Consider the following 12,366-nt stretch of genomic DNA (forward strand, 5'->3'; position numbering starts at 1 on the left):
ACCAAAGGAACAAGAGGAGAAATATGGCTAAAAGAGAAAACCAGAGCCAAAAAGGCTGCTGGCAGAGAGGTGTGTCCAGCTTGCAGCAAACTTGCTGGGGGAAAGCTGAAGGAAAAAATCCCTGACCTCCCTCCAGTCTCCAGATGGTGTTTCCCATTGTCACATCAAACCAGAAATGAGAGGGCAAGGGACTCTGTCATTGTAACCCAGTGTCCCAGGGACCAGAACAAGATAGAAAGCGGCAGAGAATCGACCAAAGGGGAAAAATACAAGATATTCCTCACAGCATGCACTAAGAAAGGTTATATTTGCATGATATTAATAGTTAATGATTTTCACATGTTAGAATATTAGGCAGAAATGGAGAGGTTTCACTGTAAGATGAAAATCTTAGAAGTGGGCAATTTAGTTACAAAACTGTTTTAATTACTCAGGAAAGAAATGAGGAAGGAATGATTTGGAGTAGAACTGGTAGAAATGGAAGAAAGGTATGAAATTAAAGATTTGTAGGAGAAATAGATAGTTTCTAGGATGAATTTATTTCACCTTATAATAGCTTTCAAAAAGATAAAGCCTGATTCTCTGCATCATTATGGTTTCCGCACCTGTCCCCAATGACACTACCTTCCATCCTTCCACATTTATTCTACTTGGGATCCCTGGGATGAGAGACCAGCATATTTGGGCTGCCATCCCCTTCTGCTTCATGTATATCCTCGCTCTGGTTGGCAATGGAACTATCCTCTACATCATTACGAAGGAGAGAACTCTGCACAAGCCAATGTATCTCTTCCTGTGCCTGCTGTCTATCACTGACCTGGTACTCTGTTCGACCACATTGCCCAAAATGCTAACAATCTTCTGGCTTAAGTCCCACATAATATCCTACCAAGGCTGCCTCACCCAGATGTTTTTTGTGCATACAATCTTTGCCACAGAATCAGCTGTTCTGCTGGCCATGGCTTTTGACCGCTACGTGGCTATCTGCCGCCCACTTCATTATGCATCCATCCTCAACGCCGTGGTGATTGGGAAGATTGGTCTGGCATGTGTGGTCCGTGGCCTTCTCTTTGTTTTCCCCTTTGTCATCCTCATAGAACGCTTACCTTTCTGTGGACATCACATCATCCCTCACACCTACTGTGAACACATGGGTATTGCCAAACTGGCCTGTGCCAGCATCAGGCCCAACACCATTTATGGTCTCACCGTGGCCCTTTCAGTCACCGGCATGGACGTGGTCCTCATCGCCACTTCCTATGGCCTGATCCTGCGGGCTGTGCTGCGCCTGCCCTCCAAGGATGCCCAGTTCCGAGCATTTAGCACTTGTGGAGCTCATATATGTGTGATTCTTGTATTCTATGTACCTGCCTTTTTTTCCTTTTTTGCCCACCGCTTTGGCCAGCAAATACCTCCTCATGTGCATATTGTACTTGCAAATCTCTATCTCCTTATGCCCCCTGTCCTCAACCCCTTGGTCTATGGCATTAACACCAAACAGATCCGCCTGAGAATATTTGACTTTTTTATGGGGAGAAGATAGTTACCTCTCTCCATAACCCAAGGAAGAACTGGTAAAGCTATAATTAATTTGCTATTTTCTCAAACATCTCTTATCCTTGTACTAGAAGTTTCTGTTTCTGCCAATCCGAGCAAGTCAGTTGCTGTTGTCCAGTCATTAGGTCGTGTCTGACACTTTGTGATCACATGAACTGCAGCACACCAGGTTTCCCTGTCTGTCCTTCACTATCTCCTGGAGTTTGCTCAAACTCAAGTTCATTGAATCGATGATGCCATACAACCATCACATCCTTTTCTGTTCCCTTCTCCTCTTGCCCTCAATCTTTCCCATCATCAGGGTCTTTTCCAATGAACTGGCTGTTGGCATCAGGTGGTCAAAGTATTGGAGCTTCAGCTTCAGCAACAATCCTTCCAATGAGCATTCAGGATTGATTCCCTTTAGGACTGACTAGTTTGATCTTATTGCAGTCTAAGGGACTCAAGAGTTTTCTCCAGAACCACAATGAGAAAGGATCAGTTCTTCAGTGGTCAGCCTTCTTTATGGTCCAACTCTCGTATCAGTACATGACTACTGGAAAAACCATAGCTTTGACTATACAGATCTGTGTCAGCAAAGTGATTTTAAGTGTCTACGTTTGTTATAGATTTTCTTCCAAGGAGCAAGCATCTTTTAATGTTGTGGCTGTTGTCACCATCTGCAGTGATTTTAGAGCCCAAGAAAATAAAACCTGCCACTGTTTCCACTTTTTCCCCACCTATTTCTCAATGAAATGATGGGACCGAATGCTATGACCTTGGTATTTTGACTTGAGTTTTAAGTCAGCTTTTCCACCTCCTCTCCACCTTCATCAAGAGGCTCTTTAGTTCCTGTGCTCTTTCTGTCATTAAGGTGGTTTCATCTGCATATCTGCAGTTATTGATATTTCTCCCTGTAATCTTGATTCCAGCTTGTGCTTCATCCAGCCTGGCATTTCACATGATGTACTCTGTATATAAGTTAAATAAGCAGGCTGACAATATACAGCCTTGACATACTCCTTTCCCAGTTTTGAACCAGCCCATAGTTCCATGTCCAGTTCCAACAATTGCTTCTTGCCCTGCCTACAGCTTTCTCAGGAGGCAGGTAAGGTGGTCTGGTATTCCCATCTCTTAAAGAATTTTCCGCAGTTTATTGTGATCCACACTGTCACAGCAAGTCAGTATCACGTATTATCTGAGAGATTTTGAAGTACAACTCATTTATACCTGCTAAATATATAGAAAATTATTTTCCTATAATGCTATTACCTGGCCTGTTCATGCTCCCATAAGTCTTGAATCTTCCTAGGAAAAGATCAAGAACCAATGGAGTAACTTTCAATTGATAGTAAGAACCATAGAAAGCTATTCTTTCTATAAAAGAAATCCCATGTGCTGGAAGTAGAGAAAAAGTGTTCAAAAAAGAACTATTTACTAAGAGCCAGCCTCAAGAAATTAAGAATCACACACACACACACACACACACACACACACACACTGATTAAATGATTGTTCACATTTTCTTTGACCAAGAGTGTTTGCAGTAGAAGTGTCAGCCCTAGGTCAGAGATGGCTGTGAGAGGGCAGGATCCTTTGGATCTGGAATTAAATTTGAAAGAGATGAAGATGACTGCTGGGTGCTTTATTGTGAGAAGTCTGGAAACACATATGTCAATGGGAAAGCTACAGGACAGGTTTCTCAATGAATTATTTCAGAGTGACACTTTGTAGCTAACACATTTACCTTATGACCAATGACCTTTGCATTTTCCTGATATTGTCAGAGCAATTAAATTTTACATGCAAATTATTTTGTGGGTCACTATGGACATGTCCTGATCTTTTCTTTATCTCATATAGTCAACAACACATTGTGTATCCTAGAATCCCCAGGACACAGAGTTTTCTGCTAATGTTATCCAAATTGACATAATAGAACAATGAAAAGAAATAGGCTTATGATCACACAGGAAGAAAGACAAATATCATGACTAACGAATGACAGGATTTTTCTACAGAGTAAACCCATAAGCCTCTAGAGATAGATTTTTAAAACTAATGATATTTCAAGAAATATGCTAAGTTCAAAGTAAATAAAATCACAAACTAACACATTTTTATGTAAAGCCACATTAGGAATGCATATTTTAAAATTTATAGCAATAGAAACAAAATCTATGATACTTTAATCCAACAGAAATGTGCATGGTCTCTATGTTAAACAATTAAGAAATTAATTGAAATATAGTTGAAAAAATAAAAAAGAATATACAGGATCGCCCTGCGGAAAGCCAGGTCCTGTAACTGATTCTCCTGACTCCAAGACTTGAGCTTCAAAGGTTGGTCCCAGATACATTCCAGAGAATTTTGTACCAGAACTTGAATGGACCGTCCAGCTTACTACTGATACATGCCTGAACACCCTTTCAGGAGAGGCCCTTTCCCCCGTCAGCTACTCTGTCTCTCATCAGTTAGAAGAGCTGGATGTGGGGAGAGGCAGGAGCCCAGGGCCATGCTTGATTTCTACTGACCCTTCTTGCCATATGGGACTCGAAGTGTGCCCCCCGGCCCCACCCAGCCTGTCCCCTTCTCATGCAGCTTTAAAACCTTACTACTTTTATTTAAAGAGGAACTGGATTGGAGCAAGTGGCTTCCCCTGCCCTGAACACGCTGCGTTCCCTGTGGGGGACACAGGAGGCACGGGGGGTAGGGGAGTGTTGCATGAGCACCTTCTCCCAAGGCTTGGAGACATCTTCCTGGCGACATGGCTACAGGTTGTTGCATATGTTTGTTTGGAAACCTAGCCAAATGCCTGCCAGGCAGCCAGAGGTCTGGGTGAAGGGTGACTCCCCTGCTCAGCCCAGGGGTGCATGTCCTAGGCCAGCCTGCCATCCCTGGAGCAGGGGGGCCACCTCCCAGGGTCCATTCCTGGGTCAGGGTGCCTGGGCATGTGGTGGGAGGCTCACCTTGGAGAGTCCTTGTCCCAAGCGCCGAGGACCCTGAGGACTGGAGGGTAGCTGAGCAGCCATGCGTTGTTGGAGGCAGGGCCGCTATGGCTCCCACTGGCCAGGAATCAGCCTGGGAATCTCTGTATGCTGGGTGCACTCGGGGTCTCAGCCTCCCTGGCCTTCTCAGATGCCCCTCCTCCTCCCAAAGCTATTGATGGAGCTCCTCTGGGATTGTTTGCCAAATCCCACATTAGACTCCAAGGGTACAAGGCCATTTCCATCTGAACACATGTTTTCCTTATCTGTAGGAACTTGTGTTTTTTTTTTTTTTTTCCAACCAGCACCACACCATGCTTACGAAGGCCACATTTCGCCTTTCTCCATCTGCACTGAAGTAGTACAGTTATACAGTTCCCAATCTTGCCTTGGCTTGCTTGGATAAAACTTTGTATGTATTTTGTAAGACATAGATTCTATATTGTAATGATGCCCTATCAAAAGGAAAAAAATTAATGAAAATGTAAATTTTATTGTTATAATGTGTATGCATGTTTAGTGAAGTTTGCATTTTGAAATAAAATTTATGATTCATTATTTTTAAAAGTTAAATAAAAAAGAATGTATATTATGAAATTCATGGACATGAAAAATGATAAAAATAGGAAAAATAGAAATAATGAAAGATAAAGGCATGCCCTTACCAGGAGAAATACATACAAAAATGTTTTATAAAATCAACCTCAACCATCTCAGTACTAAGAGCAAAGCAGTGAAAACCACTTTTACACTCCTTAAATTGGCATACACTTAGAACAAAAATCAGAAAATACTAAAAATTAGTGAGGATATAGAGAAATAGTAATACTTATGCATTGCCAATGGGATATTAAATGTGCATCCACTGGTTTCAAGATCAATTTAAAATATTTAGCAAAGTTAGAGATATGCATATCTTACAAACCAGAAATTTCACTCCTCAATATTATCCTTTGAGTCACACTGCAAAAGTGAACAGATATCTTTAAATAAGAATAGTAAACATTATTTATTTTATCATTATTATCTTCAAATGTTTGTTTTTACTGTTGAATTTCAGAATCACTTTGGCAAGATTTCAAATAAAATAAATCATTAAAATGTGTTTGGATTTGCCATTAAATTATAAATTCATTTAAGAAGTTATAGCCTTTAAATAGTTGTGCTGGATTCCCTCGTGGTACAGCGGATAAGAATCTGCCTGTCAATGCAGGGGAAATGGGTTTAATCCCTTGTCTAAGAGGATTTGACATGGCTTGGAACAGCTGAGCCCGTGTGTCACAACTACAGAGTCCATGCTTTAGAACTCTTGAGCTGCAACTATTGAGCCCAAGGGCCACAAACTACTGAAGCCCAAATGCCCTAGAACCTGTGCTCCGCAAGAGACGCCACCATAGTGCAGAACCCTTGCACCACAACAAAGAGTAACCCCTGATCGTGGCAACTAGATAAAGCCCGTATGCAGCAATGAAGACCTAGCGTAACCAATAAATAAATGAACAAATAAATTATTTTTAAAAGTTTTGCTTTTGGTGTCTATATAAATGAGAAAACAAAAGCAAGTAAAATCTCATGAACTAGGAAACATATTTAGCTAATATTTAAATGATATAATTTGCATAGTCATTCATTCATTCATTTGGCAATTACATATGCCCACTATAAACCATGAAACTAGAGATCTCTTCAAGAAAACTAGAGATACCAAGGGAAATTTTCATGCAAAATGGGCACAATAAAGGACAGAAATGGTATGGACCTATCAGAAGCAGAAGACATTAAGAACAGGTGGCAAGAATACACAGAAGAACTCTACAAAAAAGATCTTCATGACACAGAGAATCATGATGGTGTGATCACTCACCTACAGCCAGACATCCTGGAATACGAAGTCAAGTGGGCGTTAGGAATCATCACTACGAACAAAGCTAGTGGAGGTGATGGAATTCCAGTTGAGCTATTTCAAATCCTAAAAGATGATGCTATGAAAGTGCTGCAAGAAATATACCAGCAAATTTGAAAAACTCAACAGTGGCCACAGGGCTGGAAAAGGTCAGTTTTCATCCTAATTCCAAAAAAAGGCAATGCCAGAGAATGCTCATATTACTGCGCAGTTGCATTCATCTCACAGGCCAGCAAAGTAATGCTCAAAATTCTCCAAGCCAGGCTTCAAGAGTACATGAACTATGAATTTCCAGATGGTCAAGTTGGATTTAGAAAAGGCAGAGGAACCAGAAATCAAATTGCCAATATCCACAGGATCATTGAAAAAGCAAGAGATTTTCAGAAAAACATCTACTTACACTTTATTGACTATGCCAAAGACTTTGGCTGTGTGGACCACAATAAACTGTGGAAAATTCTGAAAGAGATGGGAATACCAGACCACCTGATCTGCCTCTTGAGAAATCTGTATGCTGATCAGGAAGCAACAGTTAGAACTGGACATGGAACAAGAGACTGGTTCCAAATAGGAAAAGGAGTACGTCAAGGCTGTGTGATGTCACCCTGATTATTTTGCTTACATGCAGAGTACATCATGAGAAATTCTGGGCTGGAGGAAGCACAAGCTGGGATCAAGACTTCAAGGAGAAATATCAATAACCACATATATGCAGTTGACACCATCCTTTAGGCAGAAAGTGAAGAAGAACTAAAGAGTCTCTTGATGAAAGTGAAAGAGGAGAGTGAAAAATTTGACTTAAAGGTCAACATTCAGAAAACTGAGGTCATGGCATCCGGTCCCATCATCTCATGGCAAATAGATGGGGAAACAATGGAAACAGTGACAGACTTTATTTTTGGGGGCTCCAAAATCACTGCAGATGGTGACTGCAGCCATGATATTAAAGGACACTTACTCCTTGGAAGAAAAGTTATGACCAACCTAGACAGCATATTAAAAAGCAGAGATATTACTTTGCCAACAAAGGTCTGTCTAGTCAAGGCTATGCTTTTTCCAGTGGTTATGTATGGATGTGAGTTGGACTGTAAAGAAAGCTGAGTGCCGAAGAATTAATGCTTTTGAGCTGTGGTGTTGAGAGAACACTCTTGAGAGTCCCTTGAACTGCAAGGAGATCCAAACAGTCCATCCTAAAGGAGATCAGTCCTGGGTGTTCATTGGAAGGACTGATGCTGAAGCTGAAACTCCAATACTTTGGCCACCTGATGCGAAGAGCTGACTCTTTTGAAAAGACCCTGATGCTGGGAAAGATTGAAGATGGGAAGAGAAGGGGTTGACAGAGGATGAGATGGTTGGATGGCGTCACCTACTCAATGGACATGAGTTTGAGTAAACTCCGGGAGTTGGTGATGGACAGGGAGGCCTGGCGTGCTGCAGTCCATGGGGTCGCAGAGAGTCGGACATGACTGAGCAACTGAACTCACTGATGTGCTGTGCTGTACTTATCTCAGTCATGTCTGACTCTTTGAAACTCCATGGACTGTAGCCCACCAGGCTCCTCTGTCCATGGAGATTCTTCAGACAAGATTACTGTAGTGGATTGCCATGCTGTCCTCAAGGGGATCTTCCCATCCCAGGGATCGAACCCAGGCCTCTAGCATTGCAGGTGGATTCTTTACTGTCTGAGCCACCAGGGAAACCCAAGAATACTGGAGTGGGTAGCATATCCCTTCTCCAGGAGATCTTCCCAACCCAGGAATTGAACCAGGACCTCCTACTTGCAGGCAGATTCTTTACCAGCTGAGCTACCAGGGAAACCTACTATGTGGCATATAAGATGTTAATGAGAGGGACTGACTATTTGCAGAAAAATCAGATGGGGCTATTATCCCAGAGTGGTATGATTATCCAAAAAGTTAAGGTGAAAAGTTTTGACTAAAGTGAGAATCCTCTGGTTGATAATAGAAGGTGCTTGATGGAATTAGGGACATATTATGAAGAAAGGTTTCTTTAGTAATTGTGTTCAGGTATTTGACGGGCCCGAGGATAAAATAATGGGGAGCAGGACTAGGAAGAAATGGTTATTTTTGGTGGCTACCTGTCATTCAGGACCACCTTCGGACATAGAGAAAAACAAATGACTGAGCTCAAGATTTCTGCATGCTATTAGAGTTACAGCTTTCTGTAGGGGAAGCTGTGTGGATGTGTCTATGAGCAGGTGCATCTATGTTTGCCCTTATGGTGATGCAATGGTAAAGAATCTGCCTGCCAATGCAGGTGATACAAGAGATCTGGGTTAGATCCCTGGGTTGGGAAGATTTCTTGAAGTAGGAAATGGCAACCCACTCTAGTATTCTTGCTTGGAAAATTCCATGGACAGAGGAGCCTAGTGAACAACAGTCCATGGGGTCGCACAAAGTTGGACATGACTGAGCAACTAAGCACGTAAGTACATTGATGTACTCTTTCTATTGATATACTGACTGACCCAGCTCGTTTATATTGCCACTCACATTCCTTTGCCATTGTTTCACTCTTAGTGACACCTGACTGTGAACAAAGTCTCCCTACAGAGCCTGTCTGCAGGCAGAACTTGCACTACATCGGGATTTAGAATATGACTCCCTGAGGCCCATTTCTGATACATCTTTGAAAGATTTTATGATGCTTTTGTTCTGTCTTGTGCATTTTGCAATGGACTTGGAGAGATATTTTTGAAGACTTTAATGATTTGCTCTCTTTGGAACCATGAGAAAGGAAACATGGTCACATTTGGACTCAGAGATTGAGAGGATGCTGAGACAGGAGAGGCTGTGGGTGCTGAGTGAAGTAAGTGGTATCGAAGAAAATGCCCTGGAGGTGTTTGGATCAAAACTATTAACCTGAGAAAAAAGCTAGAGTGAAGTTAGAAAGCACTGAGGGATAGACAGAACTCGAGACCACTAACACCAATTTACCAGGGTATCAACAACAGGGTTTGTGCCTCTGACTATTTCATGAGCTTGAATACTTCAGCCAGGAAGCAAAGTCTCCCTGGTTCTCAAATGCTCACACGTGTGGGAATGGGGTCTTTGGGGTGTCCAAACTGCAAAACCCTAATCTAATTCCAGACTCAGATTTAACTTCAACCCCCTTCTCCAAGATCCCCTGGAGAAGGAAATAGTGACCCACTCCAGTACTCTTGCCTGGGAAATCCCATGGACAGAGGAGGCTGGCAGACTATAGTCCATGGGGTGGCAAGAGTCAGACACAACTGAGTGACTTCACTTTCACTTTTCCCTCTTTCAGGCTCTTTTAGGACTGCCAAAGACAGTGTTATTCCCAACATCCCTAAGGTCTACCAGCATTATCTTTTGGGAGCTCAGGGCAACCTTCAGCGTCAATCTTACAATTAATAGCAGTAGTGTGTATGTTTAGGGGATGAAGGAGTAACAAAGAGCTAATTTTCGACACCCTGGGGGCCTTTACTTAAGTTATTTAATGAGACACACCACGGATTCTGAGTTCCTGAATGAGAGGAGTGGAGAGATGCCAAGCTATGAGTGTGTTCTTCAAGAGGCAAATGAATATTTGCTAAGCCATGCCTACATACATGTGTATGTACTCACTCACAGGCATTTGAAGACGGTGTTTGGGACTAGCTTTCCACTCTCTTATTGCCTCACATTCAGGTAAATGATTCTAGGTGAGTATGGACTTTATATTCACATTTTGGTGGCCTCATCTCAGAGATTCAGATGATCAGAATCTTACTGTCTTCTTTATTCTTATTCAGCATTTTACAGTTCCCACGATTCCTAAGCCTGTAATAAATGTGTATTATTTAGCTCATGGATAAGAATTCTGCTGTAAGTTTTCAAGTTCTCTTATTTTATAAACAGCTTTTTGTTGACCTGTTTATTTGGCCTTTGGTTTGTTGAGAAAGGAATGTGATACTTTATCAATTTTTCTCTGTATTTCTATGTATGTTTGTTTCATATACTTTGAGTTATAGTCTTTAAGTGAAAATACATTAAAGAATATATTCAATGTATTCCTGTAAATTTAATGGTATGTTTTGGTAATTATGAATCCATCTGTTCTTAATAAAATTGCTACTATAAAATATATTCTCTCAGATATTAATTTTATGCCACATTATTACTATTCTACCATAGCATACAATTCTTTTATATTCTAATAAAAAATCACAATTATTTTTGTGTATCTTAATATTCCAACTTTTATTTCTACTTTGAAAATCTTGATTCTTTTTAAAATCCAGACTCAGTTGTTTCTGAATTGCCCTTTTCAGGTGCTCCACCAGGGGACCAGCATGACTGCTTGCAATGCCTCCCAGGGCCACCCCTCTTTCTTCCTTCTCCAAGGCATTCCTGGGATGGAGGACAAACACAAGTGGATCTCTATTCCTTTCTCTTCCATGTACTTTGTCACCATCCTGGGGAACTGCACCATCCTCTTCACCATCTCCACAGAGCGCTCCCTGCATAAGCCCATGTTCCTGCTCCTTGGCATGCTGGCCCTCACGGACCTGGGCATGTCCACGACCACCATCCCCAAGGTGCTGTGTATCTTCTGGTTTGACCAGAGTGACATCAGCTTTGAGGGCTGCCTGGTCCAGCTCTTCTTCCTCCACTCCATCTCTGCCTTGCAGTCTGCCATCCTCATGTCCATGGCCTTTGACCGCTACGTGGCCATCTGTGAGCCCCTGCGCTATGCCACCATCCTTTCCAACAGCCGCATCGGGCTCATCGGCCTCGTGAGTTTAGTGAGAGCTGTCCTGCTCATTCTCCCCATGCCCATCCTCCTCCAGCAGATGCCCTTTCATGCCAGGCATGTCATCCCTACCACCTACTGTGAGCACATGGCCGTGGTGAAGATGGTGTGTGTGGACACCACCGTCAACAGGGTGTATGGTCTGGTGGTGGCCTTGTTGGTTGCTGGGGTAGACATCTCAGCTATTGCCTCATCTTATGTGCTGATCATCCGGGCTGTAATGCGGCTCTCTTCTAAGGAAGCCCACCAGAAAGCAGTAAATACCTGCACCACACACATCTGTGTCATGCTAATCTCTTACACTCCCTCACTGTTTTCTTTTCTCACTCATCGCTTTGGCCAGGGAATCCCACCTCATGTGCACACCATTCTTGGCAGCCTCTACTTCCTTGTACCTCCAATGCTTAACCCTATTATTTATGCAGTGAAAACCAAAGAGTTTCGAGACAAATTGACAAAATATGGGTGCTGGAAGAAGAAGCTTGTAAACATTATCCATGATCAGAAACCTCTCTGATTATTAGGGCTGGTGGGTATGAGAAAAAAAAAAATAAGTGGATGCTGTTCCTGGAGGAATTGGCTCATGGGAAAAATATGTCATACTTGCAGATTAGCAACCAAAATCACTGGACAGATGGGCTAGGACATAGGAGACCCACCTTATTCACAGTAATTTAAAAGCAAGGCAGTTATCCTCTATTAAATAAAAATAATGACATATTCTTCCATAACAGACACACATGTTTGGCAAATTATATGTGGTCATACATGTAAGAACAAGCACTTGGAACAATAACATACTGTACATATAAAGTAGAGTGGTATGTTTCCATAAGAACATAAGAGCAAATAATAACTTGCTCACCACTTTGTCATTTCAAGGCTAAGGTGTAATGTACCTGTGTGTTTAAGGAGAAATAGAAAGTGGTGAAAGCTGAGGTGAGTGAGAAGGAACAGGGAAAGTTCTAAATTGCATTTACTGTCATTATTTTATTATCCCTGCTGCAGAAAGTTTACATTTAGGGATCAAGAATTGTTGTTTCCTTGAAGAACTAGGCAATTTGGGTGTGAGTATCACCTCCAAATAACAGAGAAATTTGAACAGATAATGAAAAATGGGAAAATTCTAATTTTAAAAAGATTTGTATGTATCTTAATTAATTT

The 12,366-nt window shown here is 41.9% G+C and overlaps 2 protein-coding genes across 2 annotated transcripts; both read left to right on the forward strand.

Moving 5' to 3' along the window:
* Positions 1-592: 592 nt before the first annotated feature.
* On the forward strand, positions 593-1,543 carry LOC136175100 (olfactory receptor 52D1-like). Its single transcript, XM_065945407.1, has one exon. The coding sequence runs from the start codon at positions 593-595 to the stop codon at positions 1,541-1,543; it is 951 nt and encodes a 316-aa protein (XP_065801479.1).
* Positions 1,544-10,741: 9,198 nt separating this feature from the next.
* LOC136175870 (olfactory receptor 52E4-like) lies at positions 10,742-11,719 on the forward strand. The gene has a single exon (XM_065946062.1). It carries the CDS (start codon positions 10,742-10,744, stop codon positions 11,717-11,719), a length of 978 nt encoding a protein of 325 aa, XP_065802134.1.
* Positions 11,720-12,366: the final 647 nt, after the last annotated feature.

This window comes from Muntiacus reevesi, chromosome 9, assembly GCF_963930625.1.
Source record: "Muntiacus reevesi chromosome 9, mMunRee1.1, whole genome shotgun sequence".
Lineage (NCBI taxonomy): Eukaryota > Metazoa > Chordata > Mammalia > Artiodactyla > Cervidae > Muntiacus > Muntiacus reevesi.